The sequence below is a fragment of the Dipodomys merriami genome, unplaced genomic scaffold, assembly GCF_024711535.1.
Source record: "Dipodomys merriami isolate MVZ:Mamm:240054 unplaced genomic scaffold, mDipMer1.0.p SCAF_380, whole genome shotgun sequence".
Lineage (NCBI taxonomy): Eukaryota > Metazoa > Chordata > Mammalia > Rodentia > Heteromyidae > Dipodomys > Dipodomys merriami.
The window spans coordinates 67,199-88,810 of NW_027205382.1; the positions used below are offsets into that span (position 1 = coordinate 67,199).

Below are 21,612 nucleotides of genomic sequence, written 5' to 3' on the forward strand. Positions count from 1 at the left end.
CTTCCAGTTAAAAATGCAAATCCTTTTTTTATTAAATGCGGTAAGAAAGTATTTTCGTTAGGGTATATTTAACCCTTCTTCCCTGCATAAAAAAAAAGAAAAACCTTCAAATTCTCCTTTATATCATTTTAAATATATAGTAGCTTTGACTCCTCTACCCTCTATCCTCTGTTCTTATTTTCAAAGTATTTTACTTATTTTTTATATGAACTTTGTAATGAACATTATCTAGCTCTGGAAAGTAACACACTGACATTTCATTAAGGTTATATCAAGTTTATAAAGTAACATACGAATAAGTGGCATCTTTGACACATTGAGTCCTACGACCCACTGGTACAGTATGACCTTCATTTTGTCAAGTCCACTTTTGTGTCTTTCAACACTGTCTTCAGGTTCCCTCAGCATGTCATTTGTACATTTCTTGGTAAATTTATGTCTGTTTTTCTCCCTCTATGGGCCTCCTGCTCCCTGATGCCTTCAATTTTGAGAAACATTCCTTAATGCTTACATGACAGATTTGATGTGGAAACCCGACATGTGTTTATTGGTGACCATTCAGGCCAAGTAACAATCCTCAAACTGGAACAAGAAAACTGCATGCTGGTCACAAGCTTCAGAGGACACACAGGTAGGAGTCAAAGCAAAATCATCCTGTACAGACCTCATGGTGTGCTGTCACCCGCTGTGTATTCTGATGTTCACATGATAGGGTTTGAAAATAGCAAAGCACAACCTGTGCTTGGGCAAAGAAACAGGACATGCATAAATGATTTCAGAATAGTTCAGTAAGAGATTATCTCAAAAATTTTTCTCCATAATCCAAATAAGAGAAAGCATCTATTTTGAAAATGTTGGTGATTTAGCTTTCATATTACATTTGAGAAAGCCAGTGTTGGCATGCATTAATGAGATGATTGAGACTCTGTGGCAACTGCTCTGACCCCAGAAGGCTGAAAGGAAGGACAGCTGCTTCAGTCTGTCTGGCCACGCTTAGAGTGAAAAGATGGTGTTGCCAGAAAAATCACTGGACAAGAAAAATGCTGTCATCAAGGCTAGCTAGACAACATCAAAAGGGACATGTTCATCTCTCCCTTGCTTCTGGGTCCTGAAGTTGATAACCTGAGTTTTATTTTGTTTCTCATCTTTTCATGATCATTTAAGCAAGGTGATAGAAAGCAGTCATTTTTAGTCTTTGAAAGACTTGAATAGATGATGATGATGATTCATGCTTTAGTAGCATTTTTAGGATGTAGCATAGGCTTTAGAGAATGTTGACCCCAGGAAATGAGCCACTGCTTGTTGCCATGGTCATTATTGGGCTCTTGTGTTCTTGCAAATGATTAACCCATGGTTTAGCATAGATCAGGAATAATGCTCAGTTTGGATGTCATATAAGAATAGCAGTAGGTGAAAGAGATTGTGAAACTGGATAGTACCAATCCAGTCATAAGAGAGTTCCTAAAGGAGAAGATACATGCAGTAAAGGGAAAATTAAGTCCAAGGATAAAGATTCATAAAACATCGCTTTAATTATCTGTGACTTTGCAAGGAAAATTGCATAGAAACTTTCCTTATGGATAGGATTCCAGTCTTTTCTCATTGACTCTCCTGTGTGTTCCTTCTCCCTCACCTTCACATACTGGGATCAAGTGCTCTACCACCTGAGTCATGCCCCAGTCCCTTTGCATTTTTTTACTTTGTTTTTCAGGTAAGGTTTCAAAAACATGATCTTCCTACCTCCACCTCTCAAGTAGTTAGGACCACAGGTGTGTACCACTACAACTCTATAACCCAGCTTCTTTTTGAGATAGGGTTTTGATAACTTTTGGGATCTATAGCCCTATAATCCAGCTTTCCCCCCAATTGTGGGGCCTGAACTCTGGGCATGGGCACTGTCCCTCAGCTCTTCAGCTCAAGGCAAGCACTCTACCACTTGAGCCACAGCACTATTTCCACCCCAGCTTGTTTTTGAGATAAAGTTTTGATAATTTGGGGGCTAGCTTTGATCTGTGATCCTCCTGTTTCCACCTTTCAGGTTGCTTGGTTTATACGGATGTACCACCATACTTGCCTTCATTGGCTGTCTTTTTGTAGACACATAGATTCTGGCCAACCAGGGTTCGGGTAGCAGCTAGAATTGTCTCACCTCAAAAATGTTAAACTTCTGTTTCACTTTGGACTTGAGTCACCTCACCTTTCATTTCCTTAAATCTTTTACTACTCTCCACTTGTTCTTTCTGATAGTGAAGACTGGTCCTCTGACCCACTGTTCCCTAGTGTCTCAGCTGTACTCACTTCCTGACCCAAGGGTACATTATTTCAACCATGCTTCTAGCTAGCACTGTCAGTTCTTTGACTGAGAGTGTTCTACCTTCTCAGCAAGTTTGGGGGCCATGATTTAGACTCTGTCCACCTTCTTTTTAAAACTATCTTCTTGGTCTGCAAGTGTATTTCTTTGAAACTTAGACCAACATTAAACCATTGCTTCTATGAGAAGGCCACTATTACCATTGCGGCATTGTGATTTCCCATCTAGGTGCACAGAGTCACCTCATCTTCCCTCTACCTGAGCTCAGTGTGCTCTTTTGACCAGTCCCCTAAACAGCTTTCACTAAGCTCCCCTATCTGCCTCCCTATCCTATCCCCAGGCTCCTCCTTCTAAAGCAGAAGCTTTGGGGAAAAAAAAAATTCTCAGTCTGTATTCACCCTACCCTAACAAACCAAGTTTTTCTCTACCTTTCCTCATCTCTGTGCAGGAACCTTCCTTCCTGTGGCCCCAGGCTGAATCTCCTCAGGATCTACACACCAAAATGAGTTCCCTTTTTCTCCACTTAACTTTCTTGCTCTTCTCAATTTAGTAAGGAGCTTAGGTTTCTTGCCTCCTTGTTAAGAAAACAAACTGTAAAACCTTCTCAATTCCAGGTCCAGTTACTGCAATTTCATCTTCTTTTCTTAACAGAGTCTCTTTTTTAAAAATTGTGAACTGTACTTAGTTAAAAGATTACTGTTTTATATATTTTTAAATGTTCTCATTGGTGGGGCATTCCATGCATTCATATTTTGTGGTCATTACTACTGTCTATCATATAACATCATAGAACATTATTCATCTTGGCAACTGCAACTCTGTACATTTAGACAGTGACTCTCTTCCACTCCCCCCAGTTCCTGGCATCCACCCTTCTGCTTCCTGAATAAGGATCTGACTATTCTAGGTACTTCCTGTAAGTGGAATCATACAGCACTTGTCCATTTGTGAATGGCTTAGTTCACTCAGCCTTGAAACATTTTCAAGGTTCATCCAGTGTGTTGCAAACAGCAATACTTTCTTAAAGAATATAATTTCCCCAGCTACTTCCATCTTCACCTTCCATCTCCCCCCAGCCTCCTGCAGTCTGGTTTGTCTCTGTGGCTGTACTTGAGCTTCTCTCCCTGAGGTGACTCACGACATATTTTGCACCTTATCATACTTAACCTTTCAGCAGCATTCTACATTGTGGCTGTTCCTTCTTCCTGTCTCAGCCTTTCATTCATTTCTATGAATATCCTCTCTCATTTCCTTTAATGCCTCAGGGTGTTGGTTCTTTGAATCCCCAGGTCTGCTCTGGATACTCTTCTCCTTACCTTAACTCTCTGCTCTCCCAGGTCAATCCCAGCCATAGCTCTCAGTCACAGAAATAAAAGGCATAGTCATTGTCCTCAAATTCCTCACAAGCCAGTGAGAGACACAAGCTAGTCTATCATTACAGCACATAGTAGCATAGACAGAGAAATGACGTGCTAAGCACTTCCAAGAACAGAAGTGACTTAGTTGGAAGTAGGCACGAGTTACGTAGGAAAGGCTCCCTAGAGGAGATGTTGCTTGACCTGAAGTCCTTGGGAATGAGTAATTGTCGAGTTCATGGGAAACAAGTACAGAGATTTGTACAGGTAAAGGAAGACAGCATAGTTCAGAGGCATGGGGATTTGCAAAAGTGTGGCTCTCTTGGACACTGCAAGGTCCCTATACTGAGCTGGAACACTGAGCATGAGGGTGAAAGAAGGGAGGCAGTGTAGAGACAGCCAGAAAAGAAATAAGAGTTCTTCAGATAAGGTAAGGGATTCAACTCATTATCATTCTAGAAAGTAGCATTTGCCTAATACTTATCTAGCTGCTGCACAGTTTATTCATTTAAGGCTATAGTATGAACACTCAGTGATTCCATGGTGACTCAGACTATTGTTGAACTCTTCCTATCTAGAAGGCCTGTTCTATACCCTGGCAGGGCTCATACTCAGCCACATAGAATTCTGGGAAAGAGGTTTTTTAAAGATCAAAAATTTTCAAGTTAAACTAGATTCATTGAGCAATCTTAGAAGGGCTGGGAACATGGCTTAGCAGGAAAAAAAAAGAAAGAAAAAAGAAAGAGCAATCTTGGAGCTCTGAGTGCCTGTGCTTCATGCTTGTAATCCTAGCTACTCAGAAGGCTGAGATCTGAGGATCACAGTTCAAAGCCAGCCAAGGAAAGGCTGTGAGATTCTTATCTCCAGTTAAGCAACAACAACAACAAAAATCCAAGACACACACACACACACACACACACACACACACACACACGCGCGCACACGCACGCACACGCGCACGCGCGCTCAGAGGCAGCACCTAGGTTCCAGGTTCAAGCCTAAGGACTGACACCAAAAACAAAAACAACTAATAGGGAGTTTTAACAATCTAGATTTCTGACTTAGGAGCAGACACATCTTGCAAGTATGAAAGGTCATGCAGAAATGTGGGGCTATCAGGCTTGGCCTGATAGTCAGGTCCAGAGGCCAAAACAACCTTTTCTAATCCATACAGATTTAGGAAACTAGTTTTATGTTCTTATGCTCCCTCTGCTGGTTTTCTTTCTGGAACTAAATGTCAAGTACCACGATTCTTTGCTATTTCTGGAGAAATGACAATGTATTTGTGTCAGAAAGTCATAAACTGACTTGAACAATCTTATTTGGACCATTGGACATTAAGAACCATCAGTAGAATCTTTTTTCCCAAAAATATTTGATTAGCATGAAGATATTAGAAATAGAAGGGCTTGAATAAAATTCTGCCAAAACATTGAATTAGTGAAAAATTAAGCACAACCTTGTTCACTAGCTATTAAGAGAATTGACAGGAATAATAACAACTACAACAAAAGTTACTAAACAGGCTGGGCACTGGTAGCTCATGCCTGTAATCCTAACTACTCAGGAAGCTGAGATCTGAGGATTGTAGTTCAAAGGCAGCCTGGGAAGGAGGGCCACAAGATTCTTATCCACAGTTAACTACCAGAAAACTAGAAGTGGATCTGTGGCTCAAAGTGGTAGAGTATTAGCCTTGAGCAAAAAAGCTTAGGGGACAGCATCCAGGCCCTGAGGTTAAGCTCCATGACTGACAAAAAAAAAAAAAAAAAACCAAGAAGTTATGTACAAATACACAAATTCAAATAATTACATCGATCACTTTTAAGTTTTGTTTACAACAGAGTCTTGCACAGAGTTCTATCTGTGTTGGTTGCCATCAAAATTTTGACCCTGGTTTGCTCTTACTGTGGTGGCTGCTGATGCACAGGTAAATGAGACAAATGTAATTCTTGCTCTCACCCACCTTGAAGTCCAGCATAGAACACATGCATTAGGCCGATAATTACAGGTAATTCACTAAGACACTATGTAGGTAGTAAGTGAAGCCCAGACCCACTCATAGAATGCTTGGAATCAGATAAGAAGAAGGGCCTCTCCTTGTGTACTCACCAGGGAAGCTTCCCAAGGAAAGTGGTATTTCATGGCACTTGAGAGAGAGCCTAGAGATAATGCTTACACACCCTCCTCACTTCAACCTAGAACAGAATATAGTGACGGACACATCAAAACTTTCAAGGCTTTTGGCCCTAGCACTGAATCAGGCCCTCCTCTAGCCACATGTTAAACTGTCCAGCTTACCCAAGAGAGTGTGATGTCACACTCCTGGCAAATTGCCAGAGCACAATCTGGTAAAAAGGCAGACCTTACAGTTTCCAATCTTGACTGTGTAACTCCATGCAGCCTTTTACTTTTCCAAGATACATTATAAAAGTCTCAGTTTTAGTTCACTTAAGTATTTTGGTAATAGGCATTACATTTCTGAAAATGTTTAGACTCAGGTCCAGTTCCACATTTGAAATTCCTTTCCAACTATCAAAAATGTACAGGAATGGGACTGAAATCCCCTCTCAGGATTACCCAGGAGGTTGAGTAGGATCCTAAGGAAGATCACTTGAGTTCCAGTATTTAGAGACCAGGCTGGGCAACAGAGCAAACTTGCACCTGTAATTTTAAAATAGGAATAAAAAAGAAGTAGGAATTAAAGTAGTATGAATAAGATGGTTATCTTATAAAATTTGACAATATTTAAAAGTTAAGAAAAGGTGTAATAAGTTAATATGTATACTTATTGTAGATCATTCCCCACCCATTAACAATCACATTTGTGAGTGTATAATATAGGCAATTGCAAAAACTTATTTTAACATTTTGGTATTTGGCATGGTATTTCATGCCTGTAATAGAGTCCTCTAAAGAAGGACAGTGAGTTTGCTAATAAAATCTGGGTGTACTGTTAAACAACTATCACTACAGCTTTGATAGGAAGCTTAACAGCAGATTGTGGTCTATGCCAGACTGAGCTAAAAATCAAAACCCTATTAAAAAAATAACAAAAGCAAAAATGGCAGTTGGGGGGCTGGGAAGGTGGCTCAGTGGTAGAGCGCTTGCCTTGCATGCCTGAGGCCCTGAGTTCGATTCCTCAGCACCACATAAGCAAAAAGTAAAAAGCCGGAAATGGTGCTGTGGCTCAAGTGGTAGAGCGCTAGCCTTGAGCTGAAGAGCTGAGGGACAACGCCCAGGCCCAGAGTTCAGGCCCCATGACTGGACCCAAAAAAAAAAAAAAATGGCAGTTGGGGAAGTTACCCAAGCAGTAAGTGCCTTCCTAGATAACATGATACTCCAAGTTCAAACCCAGTACTGTGACGATGGGGACAGTGCTTCTCAACAGCAGCACTTCCTTCCTCTCCTCTCAGCCAGAGGCTCACTTGCTTATTGTTCCCCTATTCTTCTCTGTCATCCAGTAGATCAGGTTAGTTGAGTAAGCATTTGTTGAATACCTTCTGCATACCAGGCACTGTATGTTCAGATACAAAGATACAGAACCCAAAGTTTATTGTCAAACAGATTTCTAATCTGTTGGGACAGTGCAGTGATAGAATGAGGGTAGTGTGGTGACTAAGCCCCAGCACTGATCTTTCCAGAACTGATATTCTATTAGAGTAGCAGACAAGCAATGCATTTGGGGAAGAAAAAATAAAGCATCAGGCAGAGAATGGTAAAAGCAGTGAAGAAAGTTGTCTCTAAGTAAGTGGTATTTGGGCAAGGTTCATTCTTCCATGAATAGAAATGTGTTCATGCAGAAAGATGTGAGGGTAGAGAAGCTAGTAAGCATGATCTGAAGTATCAAAGGGTAAGTTAGGTAAGCCAAGCTCAGAGAGACCAACAGCTCATGTTTTTTTTTCTCATATGTGGAAGTTCGATCTAAAATTCACTGGGACATGATAAATTATACAGGACTCTTGGCATTCACACACAGTGAAACCAAAGGAAGAGGATACTCTTAGGGGAGAAACGCAAAGGCATAATGCCTCAGTGCCTCTGATCATATAAAATCATATAAAATAATACTTATTGAAATGAATTCTAGGAAATGGAAACAAGAGGTTTGTTTTCTTTTTGTCTTATTTGTTTACTTATCTGTCTCTGCAGGGGAAAAGGAGGGGCACAGAAATGGAAGGACAAAGGGTAAACTAATGCAGCAATGGTACTCAGTAGAAACTATGTTGAAAATGAACTATACAACTTGTGGGCAGGGACAGGAGAGACAAAATGGAAGAGAGTGAAGGAAGGGGAAACATTGCTCTAAAAGAAATGTATTCATTACCTGACTTATGAAACAGTAACCCCTCTGTACATTACCTTTATAATAATATTTAAAAAAATCTTCTGGGACAAATATGAGAGAAATTTTCCTAAAATCTTTTAAACATTGAGACAAATTGATAATCTAAATTTTGAAAGTATCAGATTCTAACAAGTTATTTTATGTTCTTTAAATATAAAAACAAGTATTTCTGACATCCCCAAGTATATACATGGAAAAAGTTAATTGTTTTTACTACACAAGGAGTTGGATTTATCAGATGATTACCATTGATGGTGATTACTAGAGTAATCCTACCAATCCATATCTCCATACTGCAATTTAAAGATTGTAATTGATCTAATCAAATTTTCACCACAAATTCTCACCTACAAATGGGATAGTGGTTAGTTTGATATTACCATTAGTAACAGAAAAAGTTATAGTGATTGTAGTATTAACTATATCTGCCACATTACAGTGGAGAATACTGACACTTGAGGGTATAATTGATTCAAAAGGAGTCTGTAAACTCAGATTACCAAAGGGAAAAATATGCATTCTAATACTGGGTCCTGATTATATGATGCTCAAGATTTTTAAAAGTCTAACCAGACACCATTGGCTTATGCCAATAACCCTAGTTATCTGGGAGCCTAAAAACAGGAGGACTGTACTCTCAGGCCAACCTGGGCAGAAAGTTTATGAAATCCCTTCTTGATTGATAGGTGGGTACACATCCTAAGCTATGTGGGAAGTTGAGATTGGGAGAATCACAGTTCCAGGCCAACCTAAGCAGAAAAGTCTGAGACTCCATCTTGATGGAAGGATACTGGGTATGCATATCTGTTATGTCTACCAGGACAGGAAGCCTTAAAATAGGAAGATTGTGATCAAGGTACATACCCAGGCTAGAAACAAGACCTTATCTCAAAAATAACCAGTGCAAAAAGGGCTAGAGTAATAGCTTATCAGTAAAGCACTGAAGTAGCAAATGCAAGGCCCTGAATTCACATCAAGTATCACCAACAAAAATTAAATGTCACTGGGAGATGGTGTCTCATGCATTTAATCCTAGCTACTCAAGAGGCTGAGATCAAAGGATGACATTTTGAAGCCAATCTAGGTAGAAAAGTCCATGAGACTCTTTTCTCCAGTTAACCACACCCCCCCCCAAAAAAAGCTGGAATTGGAACTGTGGGTCAAGTAGTAGAGCTCTAGCCTTAAGCAGAAAACCTCAGGAACAGCTCCCAGACCCAGAGTTCAAGTCCGAGGACAGACAAAAAAAAAATTGTATAATAGACATTTATCAAAAGGCAACATACAGATAACCAAAAGAAATGGGAAAAAAATTCTTCAGCACCACTAATTACTCACTAGAGAAAGGCAAATCAAAACCACATGAGATGTCCATTCACATGATATTATCAAAAAGATGATTAGAGAAAGGCAAATCAAAACCACATGAGATGTCCCTTCATCCTAGTTAGCATATTATCAAAAAGATGATTATGTATTTCTGATCTTAAAAATTGAGACAAATATGAGAAAATTGTGTTAAGTGAAATGAACCATATATATATAATATATGATATATGTTAAGTGAAATGAACCATATATATAATATATAATATATGTTAAGTGAAATGAACTATATATATGTACGTGTGTGTGTGTGTGTGTGTGTGTGTGTGTGTGTGTGTGTGTATGTGTGTGTGTAGTGTAGTGCACTGGTGCTGGGGATTAAACACAGAGCTTGAATGTTGTCCTTTAGCTTCTTTATAAGGTGCTCTACCACTTGAGCCACAGCTCTACTCCTGCTTTTGGGGAGGGAATTGGAGATATGGGTCTCACATACTGTCTTGCCTAGGCCAGCTTCAACCCTAGTCCTCAGATCTTAGCCTCCTTAGTAGTGAATATTACAGGTATGAGCTACCAGTGCCCAGTTCATATTTTCTTAAGCACTATCTACCTTCCATCCTGAAAACGAGATGAAAATAAAATGGAGTTTTAAAAAATTTCAGTTCAATTTTTTATTGATACATAATTGTACATATTTATGATGCACAATATACTGTAATACAAGCATTCACTGTGCAATGATCAAATAAGGGCAATTAGCATAGCTACCTCATCAGTAATCATTTAAAATCCATATTGAGATCTTATACAAACCATATTGTTAACTATAATTACTCTACTGTGCAACACAGTACCAGAACTTATTCTTCTTTTTCAGTTTTAGCTTTGGGGTCCTTATAATAATTGATTTTATGGATATTAGGAATGGGGGGGATGCTTAAAGAGTAAGATTTTTTTATAGCTAATCTTTCTTTTCTGAGACTTACTTGTTTGTTCATTCAGCAAACATTATTTGCCAGAAACTGCCTTGGGTCATGATTCCTGTATGTTACCACTTTTTGTTAATACTTTTATTTTGTTTCTGATGTCCAACTATATCTGTTCTCAGGCGGGGTGACTGCTCTCTGTTGGGACCCAGTCCAGCGGGTGTTGTTCTCTGGCAGTTCAGACCACTCAGTCATCATGTGGGACATTGGTGGGAGAAAAGGAACAGCCATCGAACTTCAAGGACACAAGTAAGACTGTTAGTGCTTTTATAGATCTGAAAAATGATTCCAGCTGAGAGAAGAACAAGTCCAGTCCCCCTGTTAGGACCTTTGTGCAGGAAGGAAGATAGCAGGAACAGCAACCTTGATTTATGTCCACACAAAAGTGTACTTACGTATTAATACTGCATTTGTTCCACAGAGGACCCGAGAGTGCCTACAGAAATCATAAAGTAAAACAGTGGCAGCAATAAATAAAGGTAAAAATCAGAGCCAGGGAGAATATAAGAGTAAAAATTTCAGAGAGAAGGAAAAAAGATCTTTAAAATATGAGCCAGGAAGGCCTATATCATTTCTATAATTAAGTTCAAATGTGGCTTCACACTTCCTGGCAGCTTGAGGAAGAGGGGAGAGATAATACCTTATCCAGTACATTTTGTACTTTACCAAATATTATTACCTTGATTCTTATCAGGTTCTTCTTTTATAGGGAATGGGCTGTGGGGGCTGAGGAAAGCAGAGAAAGTCTGATGTTTCCCTAGAGCAGTTCGCAAGCTTTGCTTTGCTCAAAGAATCACGGAGGGATTTATTAAAGTGTAGATTCTGGTTGCTGGTCTGGAGCTGAGGGGCCTGTGTTATGACAAGCTAGACAACTCTGCTGAGGGCCCTTGGGCCACCTAGAGCCACCTTGCCATCGGCCGTTGCTGCCCCAGGGGGCACAGCCTCTTCTTGTTTTGTTGTTTGTTTCACATACAAAAAAAATTTAATGTGCTATTATATAATAAGCATCTTGTAAATGGGAGTTATTATTACTTGGGTTAGAAGTAGATTTTTGTTGTTGTTGTTGATCATGTGGCTTGAACTCAGGACCTGGGCTTTTTTACTCAAGGCTAGTGCTCTATCACTTTGAGCCATAGTGCCACTTCCAGTTTTCTGATAGTTAATTGGAGATGAAAGAGTCTCATGGATTTTCCTGTCTGAGCTGGCTTCAAACTGCAATCCTCAGATCTCAGCTAGGATTACGAGAATGAGCCACTGGCTAGAAGAAATTTTTATCGTGTGTGTGTGTGTGTGTGTGTGTGTGTGTGTGTGTGTGTGTGTGTGTGTGTGTGTGTGTGTGTGTGTGTGTGTGTGTGTGTGTGTGTGTGTAGTGTATCGTGTGTGTGTATCGTGTGTGTGTGTGTATTGCAGAAGAAAATGTTAGATTTATTTCACAATTCTAGAGTCAATCTGTGTTTTACTTGTGCCATTTCAAAAGGATACTCTAAGTGACTTGGATAACCATTAATCAATGACAGTAATACTTCCATAAATTAGCTGGTGTTAAATAGCATTATTAGCTTGTCCTGTAAGTATGTCTAAAAATACTAGTTTCCCAGTGTTCTTTAAGTCCTTAAAGCTACAATCTGGAATTATTGGATAATAATTAAGTTTTAGAGAGCCCAAGCATAAATAATTACTTTAGTATTAGAGCTTAGTGTTAGAGAAGTAGCCACTAAGCTGTTCTTTCCTCATTGTCTGGGGCCTCTTCTGGCGTTGGGGCCACTCAGGCCTGCTCAGCTCATTAGAGGCATCATGCCCTTATGTTTATCTCCATAGCAAGCAGACAACATCCTGGTAATGTAATAATTCTCATCATCCATGTAAAGTAGAGAAGAAAAAAAAGAAAGAAGTGAAAACACAGTTCTGTTTAGTAACACTTAGTTATTTTCTAATCTGCTGGATAATTCCTGCGAACTCAGTCTCTCTTAGAGGAAGCAAATGCAAGTTGGAGCTCAGTTACATTTGCTGGCCTCATTCACTTTAGTTCCTTGCTAGTTTTATTTTTATACAGTAGTTAATAAAGATTATACTTGATCTTGCATGGTCTCTTCCACAAAATGATCAACCAACTATACTTGTGTTCAACCAGTAAAAAGGCACTTTCACTCATGTGTAAGGTATGATTCTGAGAAACAAAATTTTTTTAAGAAAGGAAAAGTTATGAAATTTGGGCATATAAAGGAAAAACAGTTATGTCTTCCAATTTCTAAGACAAATAGCCATGGCTTATTGGGAAATGGAGTTGATGCTACTTGCAGTTCATGTTGATAGAATCACAGTCTCAAATCATCTATGGATGGGAGCCACCAGGCAGACCTAGCTTTAAACAGAAAAAAAAATTGCAGAAGGCTTTTGCATATGTGTTTATTTAGTTAAGCTTAGCAACAAAATGAGGCGGTCTTGTCAGAAGGTCTTAGGGTGAGGGAGTTGCTCTGGTGGAAAGCCAGGTGGAGAAGTGAACTTCTTAGATCAGTCAGGGTTACTGTTAATGTGAGTCTTACTGCCTGAGATGGCATGGGGGTGGGGAGAGAGCTGCTTTGTTGGAAGGAGCAGAATGGGATTCACAGTAATAGGGGGCATATAGCAGCAAAGCAGCAAGAAGAGAAGTCCTGTGATTCCTTCCATAGCAGCCATTTTCCTGTGTCAGAAATGGGCCACTGGAATGGCACACACAGTGTTTGAATCGTGTTTAATATTTTAGCAATGAGCTTTCAAAACCTAGGGCTAACCTCAGTTTCATCTTACAATTATGCTATGAAAGAGAGAGATCAAAGAACCGTTTTAAGATTAGGATTTTCAGGTTCCATCTTCAGGCCACAGCTGGTACTAAAGGTCTTTAATTTAGTCAGGGCCAGATTCTTCCATGTGTCCAGAGCTGTGCAAGGAACTGTAATTGCAAACATAGTCTCTACTGTGCCCTATGATGTTTGGTTTCTTTTCAGCTTGGTTTCTTTTCAGACTTCTCCCTCCTCTCTTACAATTACTGGTTTTCCCTTCTTCAAGCAGGGTGACTACTGCCCAGAATCACTCTAGGTAGTGATGCCTGATGATTACACAAGTAGTCACCTGGTAAGCTTGTAAACTATGAAGAACAGACTAGACTCCTTAGAGGAGAGGCTGCCTTCTGTTAGAATGGAGATAGCCATGCATCACTGAGGGACAGATTCATATGTCTTCTGCAACTTCATACTTCCACAGCAGCAAATACATTTTCATAACCCCAGTCATGCCACAAAGTGATAGTTTGTCCAGCCTAGATCATAAGTAAGACAGTGGCTGATAAAGTCATAATGAAGCTTAAAAAAAATCCCAGCCAGGTGCCAGTGGCTCACGCCTGTAACTAACCTTAGCTACTCAGGAGGCTGAGATCAGAGGATAGTGGTTTGAAGCCAGCCCAGAGAAGTACATGAATGAGATTCTTATCTCCAATAAACTACTCAGAAAAAGCCAGAATTGGCTCTGTGGCTCAAATGGTAGAGTGCTAGCCTTGAGTAAAAAGAAGCTCAATGATAGTAGCAAAAAAAAAAAAAAATCCTACAGCCTACATTTCTTTTATACCCTTTCTTTGTATAAAAGTCATTGGACACATGTGCTCACAAGTCTTCTCTAGGCTTGGAGACTTGGAGGACTTATGAATATGAGAGAATGAGATCTCTGGTAGCAGATAAATAACTGATTCGATTTTCACTAAATCATCTAGACTTCCATCACAGAAATGAAAGATGCTGTGTGTTTAAGTCCTCCCTTCTCTTGGGAAATAGAAGAGGGCTTAATGCCCTTTGGGCAGATATCAGCCTGTGTCTGAAAGTCTGTTTCTATACAAAATAAAGACTTCCCTGCTTGTAAGCATCAGACATGGGATATACATGGGTGCGTGACCTGTGCAGTCACACAAAGCCTATTCTTGATTTAATGTTCTGTCATCACCAGCTCATAATTCTTAATAATTTTTTTATATTTTTAATTAAGGTTTTTATTGTGAAAATACTGTACAAAGGGGTTACAGTTACAAGGGCAAGGTAATGAGCACATTTCTTATCCACCATTGTTGCCTCCTCCTTTGTTTTTCCCCTACCATCCCTTCCCTCCCACCTCCTCACGTACACCCCACACCCACACCCACACCCCACACCCCTGCCTAAATTATAAAGTTTGTTTTTCGACATAGTGTCTTAACAAAGGCCCCTGCATTTTCATTTTGCACTGGTCCCTCAAATTATATAGTTGATCCTGTCAGATATGTGTTAGGACTGGTAAGAAAGGAAATTAGACTGTTCCACTAAGTGTGATATTTACAGATGGCAAATCCTGGTGCTTTTGGAAAGTAGGAGTTTTATGCACTTGTAAGAGCATTTGCCATGCCAAACATGGAGCACATTCATCCATGAAATAATCAATCTTGAAATGCTTTCTAATATAAATGCCATGCTGATGTCAGATGAAACATGAATATAAGAAGGCATCTTTCCATTCTGTGAGCCTGAGGATGTTCCCTCATCTAGTTTTTAACTGAAAGGTGGTTATGTTTTGAACCCTAAATCAAGAAGTCTCTGTAAGTAAGAGCAGGTTTATTGCAAAGCTTGGAATCCAGAATTCATCATTGCATTCTACTCTTCTGTGTTGGAATATTAACAGTCCTGGAGTCTCATAAATTATGTATTTGTTGCTGAATATTGCTTCCAGCTATAAGTGGCAAAGCCCTTCCTTCTGTAGCTTATTTTGGTTTTGCAAGATCATGGATGTGTCACAGAATGCTTTAACAAGGGATATATCATCTAGATCAGTTACCAGCCAGTTTTTCCCTTCTTGCCCTTGAATGTTAGAATGGTAGCACTCCACACTTAGGACTTTTAGCCAGGCACTAGTAGCTCATGCCTGTAATGCTGGCTACTTAGGGGGCTGAGATCTAAGGATTGCAGTTCAAAGCTGGTCCATGCAAGAAAGTGAGACTCTTATCTCTAATTAATAACCAAAAAGCCAGAAGTAGGAGCTGTGGTTGAAGTGGTTAGAGCACCAACCTTGAGCAAAAGAAAACAAAAGCCCTGAATTCAAGCTCCAGTACTGGCACACACACATGTGCACATGCACGTGCATGTGCACACACACAGACACACACACACACACACACATACGCATACGCATATACATATACAGACTTTTTAAATGTGGGCATGTCATAAACTTTATATTAGTTGTTAATTATTAAGAGAACCATACAACTAGTCCAAAGGAAAATCCAGTTTGATCATGTATGTATATATAAGCGTATGTATGTATGTTTCCATATATCTATTTAGATGTAACTTCTACATATGAGAGAAAATATATGCCCTTTATGTGCCTCTATTATATCACTCAACATAATTTTTTCCAGGTCTGTCCCTTTCTCTGCAAATGACAATATCATTCTTCCTGGTGGATGAATAAAATTCTATTATATATTATATATATATATATGAATAAAATATATGAATAAAATTCCATTTATATACATACCTATGTTATATATGTACGCATGTATATATACATATATATGTATATGCCACTTTTCTTGATTCATTAGTCAGTTTGCCTATCATTTTTAAATGTTTTGATTTAGATTATAAAATAGAGCTCTCTAAATCATAGGTAAGAGAAAAGACATCATCATATATCTAGGAAATTGACTATTAAGACAACATCAATGTATTCTAGACAAATATCCACAGTAAACTTTCCTTCTTCACATCTGTCATTCTCATGAATGAACTGTAATTGGTTCTTGTTTTACTACATTTTGGTTTAATTGTCCATGTTCATGAAGCCATCTGCATCCAGACTAAAAAGTCCAGAGTCAAAAGAAATTCTGACTCAATCTATTGGCATAGCATAAAAGTTGTCTTAGCAATGTTAGCTCAGTACCCTCTGCCCAGAGTTTATTTGAAATATCAATATTTTCAAACATCTGGCATACTGGATCCTTTTCTATGAAATGCTAAGGCTATCTTTTACTAAAGTCACAAACTCAGACCTGCCCTTAATAGTAGAGCCATCAAACAGGATGTTTGTAGATTATAGAGACTTAGTGACTTCATTGTTAATAATAATTATTAATATTATATGTTATTGTATAATAATTAATATTGTGTTAATTCTATATTTACCATACATTTAGCTTAGATGTCTACACTTTATGTATAATACATAGTCTACACTTTATGTATAATACATATAATGCAAAGATATAATAAGATTTGGACATGGTGACCAATAATACCAGAATGAAGGAAAGTAAAATTCTCCTTTGAGATGGCCTTGTACAGCTATTTCCTAAGGGTTTGAAAAATATATAAAAACATCACAGACAATTAGAACATAGGCAAATCTCCAGGTTCTTCCCATAAAAAAATAAATCTCTGAGATATATTAGTAACATTTCACTACTACTGACTTTAAAATGACAACTCCATCTATACACCTCTTTTTTTTTTTTTTTTTTTGTATCATGAGTTATCCAACCCCAGGGCCTCACACATGCCAGGCAGATGCTCTAACCCATTCTCAACTCTTAAAATAGTAACACATCAAATGCAATTACATATAAAATCTCTTTTTTTATAAGACGGTGAAACAGATCTTTATGGTTTGCTAGGACCTCTCTGGGAAATATCAGAGTTTAGCTGTAAAGTGCATCCTAAATATTTTTTTCAAAAAGAAAGTCAGTCTGAAGAGGCACCCCTGAAAATGATGTCAAATGAGTCTTAGACACCTGGTTAAAACATGAGCACAGGTGCTCAAGGAACCATCAACACAGCAATAAAACATTTTTTTTTTTGCGGAGGGGGAGGGAGGGGATCCAGTCGTGGGGCCTGAACTCTTGGCCTGGGCGCTGTCCCTCAGCTCTTCAGCTCAAGGCTAGCACTCTACCACTTGAGCCACAGCACCACTTCCGGCTTTTTTCTTTTTGCTTATGTGGTGCTGAGGAATCAAACCCAGGGCCTCATGCATGCAAGGCAAGTGCTCTACCACTGAGCCACCTTCCCAGCCTGCAATAAAACTTTTTGACAAAAAAAAAAAAAAACATTAAAAAAAAATAGAGGTCCCCTATGACCCAGTAATCCTACTTCTGGGTATATACTCAAATGATCACAAACAAGACCATACTAAAACTGCCAGCACAACTATGTTTATCACAATATTAATCACCATAGCTAAGATATGGAACCAACCCAGGTGCCCCTCAGTAGATGAATTCTATGCTTCAATCAGAAAGAATGACACCACCCCATTTGTAAGGAAATGGAAAGACCTGGAAAAAAATCATATTAAGTGAAATAAGCCAGACCCAAAGAAATATAGGTCTCATATTTTCCCTTATTTGCAATAATTAGTATAAGTCTAGGAAATTTTTCTCAGATGAGCAGAATAGCTCAATAACTATGTACATATGACCATATAAGATGATGCTAAGCCAAATGAACTCCAAGACATGGACACAAGAGGTCTTTCTTTGTTGTTTTTGCTTTTGATATACTATGATTTTTGTTTCTTTTGCATGTTCTTCCCCCTGTGGTAAATCCCCTGTTGTCACTATATTTGATTTTGGTACCCTGGTATTGTATATACATTTATTTGAATTAGGGAAGTGAAGGGAAACAACATAATGGTGAGACAAAGGACAAGGGGGATCCAATGTAACAGCAATATACACAAAATAATATGTTGGAAATAATCTGTACAACTTGGGGTGGTGGTTGGAGGGAGAGAAAGTAGGTGAAAAATTTGGGAAGGAGTAACAAGTTCGACAAGAAATGTACTTATTACATTAATTATGTAACTTTAACCCTTCTGTACATCACCTTGACAATAAAAAAAAAATAATTTTTTTTGGTCTATTGTGGGGCCTGAACTCTGGGCCTGGGCACTGTCCCTGAGCTCTTCAGCTCAAGGCTAGCACTCTATCTCTTGAACCACAGCTCTACTTCTGGCTCTTTCTGCTTATGTGGTGCTGATGAATAACGCCCAGGGCCTCATGCATGCAAGGCAAGCACTCTACCACTGAGCCACCTTCCCAGCCCCATAATAAATAATTTTTAAAGACAAAAAAATAGAACAGTTTTAAAGAATTGAACGCTTTTCACAAGGGTACTTTCTCTCCCTCCCCCACCCCTGTTTAAGTAATTGACACTAATCAAGCTAACCTAAGGACTGAAGACTGAAAATAATTGTGGTGGTGCGCAGAAGCTCTGCCTGGCAGATTCCACAAAAGGGAAAGAGCATGCTTTCACACTGTAGTCAAAGGCATCCATCAGTAAACCAGGGGAGCAGGTCATCACAAGTAATGGAACTTGGGCACAATCATAATCTTTTTATGGCTTTTTAAAGATTCAGAGATTATAAGCCAAAACAAGTGAAGTCACTGGCTATGCTGTGCCCTTTATTTCTGCCTTTCATATTCTGGGACAAATTGACACTTAGGATTATCTTTAGCAGCATCATTCCCTCACAAATGGACAGAAGAGCTGTACAGAAGCAATGAGGGTGAGTGATTTCATAGATGCAGAAAGGAGTACAGTACCCATGTCTACCCTTTTTTATTTTTTTGGGTGTCTGTCCTAGGGCTTGAACTCAGGGCCTCGGTGCTGTCCCTGAGCATTTTTGGCTCAAGGCCAATAGTGTTACCACATAAGCCTCACAGCTCCACTTCCAGCTTTTTTTACATAAGAGTCTCATGGACTTCCTTGCCTGTCTGGCTTTGAACCATGATCTTCAGATCTCAGCCTCCTGAGTAGCTAGAATTACAACCATGAACTACCAGTGCCCAGCTTCCTTTTTGCTTTTTGAGACAGGTCCTGGCTAGTGGCTCAGGCTGACCTTAATCTCACAATGTAGCATGAGCTAGCCTCATACAGTTTTCTTGCTTCAACTTCCTGAGAGCTGCGATTACAAATGTGCATCACCATACCTGGCATCTATTAAGCCAGACAGAAAGACTTGCATAAAAGTTAAACAGTGATTTTTTTCTCAGAAAAAAAATGTGTGTGGGTCAATACTAGGGCTTAAATTTAAGACCTGAGTGCTGTCATTTAGTTTTTTTGCTAAAAGCTACTGCTTTACCATTTCAAACCACAATCCTCAGTGTGAGTTACTAACTCTGGGCCTTGGCAAAATAATTTGTTTTAGAAAATATATTTCTAGTTGGACACTGGTGGTTCACACTTGTAATCCTACCTACTCAGGAGGTTGAGATCTGAAGATCACAGTTTAAAGACAGTCTGGGCAGCAAAGTCCATGAGATTCCAGTTAACCACTGAAAAGTCAGAAGTTGAGCTGTGGCTTAAGTGGTAGAGTGTTGGCCTTGAACAAAAAGACCTCAGGGCAGTGCCCAAGCCCTGAGTTCAAGCTCCAAGACCAGCACCAGAAAAAAAGAAAAGAAAAGAAAGGAAGGGTATTTCTTACAATGTATTTGTGATATTGAAATAGGTTTATTGTTGCAATTTTCAAGTGAATGAATATTCAGTTTCTTAGGTAATTTAAAATACTATACATATTTGTAGTTTTTATTCATTTAAACTAAATCACTTTGATGTTCTCAAATAAGCTTTAAGAATAGAAATGGATCCTGAGACAAAAAAGGTTGGGAACCCCTGACTTAAAACAGAATTACTTTTTCTTTCAAAAAAATTGCATGGACACTTGTGTTTCTTTTTCATTTTTTTCTTATCTACCATACTCTTAAACACTCATTTTAATTATAGTGATTACCAAGGTAACTAACATATTCCATAGATAAAACTGGAAGAAAGAATATGACATGGGGGCTGGGAAGGTGGCTTAGTGGTAGAGCACTTGCCTTGCATGCATGAGGCCCTGGGTTCAATTCCTCAGCACCACATGAGCAAAAAAGAAAAAAGCCGGAAGTGGCACTGTGGCTCAAATGGTAGAGCACTAGCCTTGAGCTGAAGAGCTGAGGGACAGTGCCCAGGCCCCAGAGTTCAGGCCCCACAAAAAAAAAAGAATATGACATGAAGAATTGTCTGTCACATGCAAGCATGTTATTAGCACACTATCAGAGGGTATAAACACACACGTTACTTATTTATCTAGATATCAAAGACCTCCTTCCCAGTAGGCATAAAACTTGATTTGAGCTCAAATTTTGAGCTTTTATGATATGAATAATCATATAAGCAAAAATGACCAAGAACCCAGATTCCTGTCTCTCTCACTCAAAAGGGAATATAAATAGATCTCAATAATCCACTGCTGCAATGACCAAATTACCAGAATATAAAACTGAATTCTCCATCATTTTTACCACCCAGGGGAAATAACTGGTCAGCTATTCATGAACAAGAAAGAAAAATAAAACACAATACTGGGAGAAAGGAAATAAAAGCTGGAGAACTAGAAAGTCAATGAAATTCAAGTTATTATTGCTCTTTTTCACTCTGAAATACCCAATAGCCTGCCTGGGCTCCAGCATCCCTGAGGCACACACTTAAGCAGCACAACCTCTGACTGCCAGTTAAATCCACGGGGCATTTCAATCCACTTTAGTTTAGGCAAATTCCACAGACAGTATAAAACATACCTACATATTGTACTCAGAGACATTAACCCTAATTTTAAAGGTAAAGTCATGGTACTAAATTTTTTTTTTTAATGGATGTGTATCACAGATCTTAATTAAGGAGGAAACTAATAGGATATAATAAGCAGTTTAACAATCTGGTTACATTTTGTTAGCTGATGAAGACTGTTTTCTCCTGTTGCCCGAGCAAGTCAGAGCAGCCTTGAGACTTTAAATCTATTATCATATTGAAGATTCCAGCAGATTTTAGGATCCATAGCAGGGGCTCCAATGTGAGTCTACACACTGGCCAGTTTTGCTGAAGTTTCTGACATTTTGCTGTACTCAACTGTCACCCACCCCTGGTTTTCTCTCACAGCGACAAAGTCCAGGCTCTCTCCTATGCGCAGCACACGCGACAGCTCATCTCCTGTGGCGGTGACGGTGGCATTGTTGTCTGGAACATGGATGTGGAAAGGCAAGAGGTGGGTGTCGCCCAAGGCTGGCCTGGGCCCTACAGTTCTGAATCCACCACCCCTCCTGCTTAAACCATAAAATGAGATGTATTGTGTTAGAAAATTTAAAAATCATAGTATAAGAGGACTTACTATTTTTTTCTACCCCTCATGAATTGGCATGTAACATTAATGTAATAGAAATTTCATGAGAATTTTAACTGAGACTAAGTTGTTTCTATTTTA

General features: G+C 39.1%; 1 protein-coding gene across 1 annotated transcript in view; it reads left to right on the forward strand.

Moving 5' to 3' along the window:
- Nucleotides 1–21,612, forward strand: part of LOC138805018 (WD repeat and FYVE domain-containing protein 2-like) — a 95,813-nt gene that overhangs the window by 57,296 nt on the left and 16,905 nt on the right. The window contains exons 5-7 of the mRNA XM_069989575.1: nt 519–631; nt 10,440–10,566; nt 21,291–21,396. Coding sequence (XP_069845676.1) covers nt 519–631; nt 10,440–10,566; nt 21,291–21,396 — 346 coding nt within the window. The remainder of the gene's footprint in view (nt 1–518; nt 632–10,439; nt 10,567–21,290; nt 21,397–21,612) is intronic.